Genomic DNA, 6,009 nt, shown 5'->3' on the forward strand with positions numbered 1-6,009 from the left:
TAGCGGTAAACATAAAAGTAAAATTGGCAAATGTAGATTTATTTCAAATCATACTTTGTACAAATAATTAATGACTAGATTTTCATTTATACAAGGCCGTAATAGCTTTAACTGTATTTTTCACTTGCTGTTTTTCCTCTCTAAAAAATAAATAGGTACATACAGCGTAAGAATTTTATATAAAATTATATAAAAAAATATTGGTTTTATATAAAGTAATACCCACTCTTTATTACTCCGACTGGACCATGGCCATTTTACTCCAGAATTTTCAAGACCTTTCTGAAGCCTCACAAGTAAATCGATATCGTATGATTCCATTGGCAATTTTTCTGTAGCATGTAATAAACATTGCAAGCCGATTACATATTTATTTGGATGATCTGAAAGAAACCCATTAAGATATCATCATCAAAATTGATAATATTACAAATTTATATTAAACGTATATTACCAGATTTTAAAGCACGCTCTATCAATGATGTAAAGTTATTCGACATTGTCGATTTTTTAATTTCACTGTCTTTTAAAAGTTCAGCTACTTTTACATATATTTCAGGAGTAGTCTGTTGAAAATTTTTAACTTCCATCCAAATGGAGATCTTTGATTTTTTTATAAACTGTGACCATAATTTTTCAGATTTAGATTCATTAGTGAAAAAATAGTAAATCCAAAGAACATGAATAGGGCCAGGAATATTATTTTCATTACACCTGTGAGCTACTAATTCATCTAGAAGAAATAGCTTATTATGAAAATGTTCATAAAACTCTACAATCTCTAAAAAATAAAAAACAAAACAATTACATTGTTCCAACAGCTCAGGATGTTGAAACAAACATTCTACTGTAGTCCTAACATGCATATTCAGATTCAGCCAGTTAACAGTTCCTTCATCAAGTCTTTTTTCAATATCTTTCAGATACAAATTCCACGATCCGGACATTAGATACACACGATTTAAATAGAAATTATATTTTATTTGATTTTTCAAATTCTATAAGTAAAAATAATTTTATATTAATTAAAATAAGTTATTTATATGCAAATTAAGCATAATTTCAATACTTGTTTATTAAAGATACAATACTAACTTACACGACTCATATATATTCCAATTTTCTCAACGCTATCTACATCTTTATTTTTTACCATAACATCCAATATGAATTCTGCATCAAATGAATGTATATCCAAATTGAATTGATTTTTTAGCTCCTTACAAAGTTCTATGGTTTCCGAAAAATTCTCTTTCTGACAAGCTTTTTTACACAATCTCGAATAACCATCACTTTTGTATAATATAGGTAATCTAAAAGTATTTTTCCGCGTTAAACAAAATAGATACGTAAATTATTTTTTTTATAGTAACTAACAGACTTATCTAAAAGCTCTCGATTTTTCATTTCATCGCTTCCCTCTGTGGCTTCTAAAAATTCTTGTAACATTGAATTACCATTATCTTTCGTATTCATGACTAAATTAAAATAATCAAAAAAAGTATTTGAAAACTTGATGTTATCTTTCATTTTCATCCACAGTTTATACCCTCTTTCCCATTCGTTATAATATCCTAAATTAAATTACTCAATTCAATTAGATAATGTTCTCTTAATATTCGTTGTTTCGTGTACATCACTTTACTTACCAAAAGCTTTCAATAGGACTACACAGAGTTTTTCAACATCATAATTCAAATTATTCAATATCTCAAGAAGGTTTTCCAAATAGTCAATTTGCCCATTGTTACAATAAAATACAGCTTGTTCGAAAACAATTGTCTCTAGTAAATGTGGTATATGTTTCTATAAATACATCTGATTTTAATTAATATTATAAAAATAATAAAAAATTCTCTACATTCTTCAGTAATTACCTCAATCACGTTTTTCGCTTCGGACAACTGAGAATTTTCAAGGTAAGCTAAAGCAAGATTGAAATAACACGTCAACGATCCATCGACCTCTTCACTGACGGTTATAACCTGATTTAATGAATTTTTATCTTCCGTCTTTATAAATGTTTTCATAAGCTGTATTTGACACGGAGCAAGATCGTAAACTTTGTAAACCCATTTGAATTTTTCGAGTGCAACTTCATTATTACCTCTGTTGAAAAACTAGGTATTTATTAGTAAATTCGATTAAATTTAAACCAAGATAATTTTAAAACCTTACCTGTGTAGATAAAGTAAAACTAAAGGTATAAATAGATGACTTTTTAATACAGTAATATAGCCGTTTTCATTGAGTACATCAAAAGCTTGCAGTAAATAATTTTCGTCGTCAAACTGCATGACAGCTGTTAAGAACTTTGTGCAAGTTCTAAGCGATCGAATATTAGAAGAAACTGTTGGCTGATTCAGACAATCCAATGCTCCTAAAATAATTGAAAAAAGTAATAAAATCATCCATAATTTTTATAGAAATTCTAAATGCATACATACGTTTAAAATGCCCTTGTTCGGCAATAGCTGTCGCTAATTTTAAAAGTATAATTTTGCTCACGTGAAAGTCTGGTATCATTCCTCTGGCTCTTAACAACCAAGCCTCGGCTTCATCAATTTTATTCATACGTAAAAAAGCGTCAATCGCAGTGGCGTATGTAGATGGAAAATGTTGAATACAATTTATTTCAAGTTCCTTTTGAGAATAATGTAATTATTTTATTAATGTCGATTCATTTTAACGGAAAGATTAAATAATTACCTGTAATACTTGATACATTTTGTCGTAATTCAATATACTACAATAATAGTATAACAATTGCTTTTGATATTTTAGTGAATTTATTTTATTGGACACTGATGATACTTTGGCCAATTTTTCCAATTTTCCTATGTTCTATAAAACAACAAGTTTATCAATTGTAAAGAAAGCGCTTAAAAATCAGTGTTAAATAGAAAATAATGTACTGTTAGTTTTGTTTTCAAACACATATTTTGAAGCTGCCTTAAAATAGGTTTAGGAACAAGATTTTCAGATTTCAAATTTGTTAAAGCTTTTTCAATTTGTGGCGTCATTTCATTGCTTAATTTTATTCTTATATCATCTGTCACTGCAGGTGATAAATGAATACCTTTGTCAATTAAATTTCTGAAAAGCTGATATACATTTTAAACAAAAAAACCGAAAAAACAACATTAATTAATATCATATAATAATAATCACCGAAATAATTAGATACTTGTTGATTGTTGAAGGAGCAGATTCATTTTTCGACAGTATAGTATCAACTGTCTCTGAAATGAACGAATCAATAAATTTTTGAGAATAAACTACTTTATTGATATTATCTTCGGCTATATGATTTTCATAATTGAATTTGTGCATGTATAAATGATGTAAAATACTAACGAAACTTGGAACGTCTTCTGTATTTATAAATGCATTCAGAAGATTAGATTTCACGATTTCTGCTCTATACTGCATCGAAAAATTACTCACTGAAATGATCAATCAATTGCGACTTAAACATTCTTGGTAAAACAATTTTATAAAATAACTTACTAAATTTTACTGCTTTGCGAATCTCGTTTTTTTTGAGTAAGTATATAAGAACAGAATTTGCGGCATGTACATGATTAACTTGATATCCGAATAATACAAATAATATCTCATCATCATCACATTGCATATATGGTAGAACAGAATTTATCAACATATAAACACTAGGTTGCAATTCAAACTCCGATGTCATTTTTTGCAAAACATTCATGATTTCTTAAATGAAACATTTATTAATTACTTTGTAATCGAATATTCGTCAAGAATTAATATAAACCTTTATTTTGTCCAGCCTCTCCATAAGCTTTCAAAATAGGAAAAAAATAATCCGCTCTTATTACTCCACCTAATTGTTTCCATGCCTTCAACAGTTTTATACTTGAGTGATACACATCATTTGCATTTTTTTGTACAGCTAATAGAAAAGCTTTATGATTCAATTTTTTGATTTCCATTAATCTACAATATTCTACGCTTCTTTCCAGCGGCTGAAATAGAGAATAATGTTATTTATTATATTTAACAACTAGCAATTATCAAGAAGAATAGAAATAAAGGAGCCTACGGCGTCTGAATTGATTAAGGCTTGCAAAAATATATTTCCGCCAGTAATCTTCCGGTTCTCCGGTAGTGTTTGATATATTTTGAAGGCGGGCTCGTAATGATGTTCCTCAATAAGCTTGTAGATGATTTTAGTTGCTTCACTGAGATAAACATTACCCCTACGTGTCAATGCCAAAATCTGAAAAAAATATATAGATATGAAAATTAGTCTGATATATTCAATATTAAACAAATTGTGTACACCTCATCTATATATTGTGGAAAACCATGTATGCTAAGATTATGAATTATCCTTAAAAGTGCTTTGTCAGGAACCCATACATCTTTAGCTTCGCATTCTTTTAGAGTTTTTCTTATATTGTCGATTTCTCCTCTATTTGCATAAATATATAGTAAAATAGAATAAGTTTTGACAGTGAGTTGTACACCATTTTTTTCCATATCTTTTAAATATTCAAATGCAACTTCGTCATTGCTAGAAAAAATATAATGAGTACATAATCAATTAATAGCAACGGTTTTCTAATACACACAAGAAACTCACTTGTTTACAAAATTACCATAAATTAGTGAACTTAACATGTCTTCATTTACATGAATGCCTTCACTTTTTACGTGATTTAAAATTTGAGAAGCTTCAATCACTTGTCCCTCATTACAATATTGTGCAACCAGCTTTTGATATGTTACCCTATTGGGTTTAATGCCTGCTTTAACCATTTCTTCCAAAAAATCAATAGGTGAATATAGATGATTAGTTTCAGCATATACATTCAACAATGCATTATAATGAGACACATCTAATTGAACATCTGAAATGAATATGCACAATTTAAATTATATTATTTCTTATAGGAACATTTTTATCAAGCGTTAACTTGAAATACCAAGTCCTTTCAATGTTTTCCAAATCTCATCAGCCAATAATCTTCTTGATAATGTCGATTTATTCGATATTAATTCACTGCAACATTTTAATAAGAATAGCCCTTGTAAATTTGAAACAGCACCTAAATTATGTCAACAATAAAAATTAGTCCAATAATCCTAAATTATTCATATCATATATTTCTACATCTCAGAATCAGCGAAAAAACTATAAAAAACCAAACAAAGTTACCTAATTCTTTAACATTTTCTAATAATTTATCAACGTCAATTTTACGTAACCGCCCGTAATTTTGAATCTCATGTTGAAATAAATTTATCAGTTTGTGATTCTTACTAACCTCTTCTTTCCGTTGTGCTTGAATGACAGTTATAAGTTCATTTTTTCTAAAATCATAAGAGAATTGTTATTGCAGTAAAACTATAATTCATGAATTCAAATAAAAATACAAATACTTACTGATTTGTGAAAAATAACGCTTGTGAGTGCAATAATCTTGGAAATGCTACATATTTCAATGTATTTCTGCTCGTTGACCTTGTTTTGGGAGATATATTTAGACAACGAAAAACTTTTAGTAAACGTATGAATATCATCATGATGACGTTAAGTTAATGAAATTGTTGAAAAACATTTATCAAATTAAAAGACAAGATATATTTATCATTTGAATTCTGGTATACCTAACCTATATGATTTTTAAGCACTACAGCACTGACCCGCGTAGATCATACTACAGCAGCCGAAATAATAATATGCTATTTCTTTATTAACTTATGTCTGTTATAGGGAAAAAATTGTATTTTTTACTTATCGCACTGTCTTAGTAGTTAATGAAACATTAATAAAAACTACGACATTTTTGGTAATTTTGAAAATATTTGTAAGGTTAAATTAAATTGATTTCCATGTTTCACTGTATTTTACATTTCCAAAATATGTGTGTATATATATATATATATATATATATATATTTTTTTTTTTTTTTTTTTCAAATTGTTACTGACATTTTTACTGGCGTAATAAAAATTTAATAGATTCTCAATGTA

At 27.9% G+C, this 6,009-nt stretch overlaps 1 protein-coding gene across 1 annotated transcript; it reads right to left on the minus strand.

Annotated features, from left to right (window-relative positions):
• Positions 1-11: 11 nt before the first annotated feature.
• LOC131673976 (leucine-rich PPR motif-containing protein, mitochondrial-like) lies at positions 12-5,559 on the minus strand. Its single transcript, XM_058952386.1, has 21 exons — positions 5,420-5,559; positions 5,192-5,346; positions 4,959-5,081; positions 4,616-4,883; positions 4,315-4,546; positions 4,073-4,249; positions 3,785-3,995; positions 3,511-3,723; positions 3,172-3,446; positions 2,916-3,104; positions 2,710-2,844; positions 2,448-2,643; positions 2,179-2,380; positions 1,878-2,109; positions 1,650-1,806; positions 1,382-1,574; positions 1,100-1,313; positions 809-998; positions 455-733; positions 227-383; positions 12-140 (listed from the first exon to the last, which is right to left on the minus strand). The coding sequence occupies exons 1-21, from the start codon at positions 5,557-5,559 to the stop codon at positions 83-85; spliced, it is 3,996 nt and encodes a 1,331-aa protein (XP_058808369.1). The 3' UTR covers positions 12-82.
• Positions 5,560-6,009: the final 450 nt, after the last annotated feature.

This window comes from Phymastichus coffea, unplaced genomic scaffold (assembly GCF_024137745.1).
Source record: "Phymastichus coffea isolate CEN01 unplaced genomic scaffold, Cenicafe_Pcof_1.1 PCOF00207, whole genome shotgun sequence".
NCBI classification, from domain to species: Eukaryota; Metazoa; Arthropoda; class Insecta; order Hymenoptera; family Eulophidae; genus Phymastichus; species Phymastichus coffea.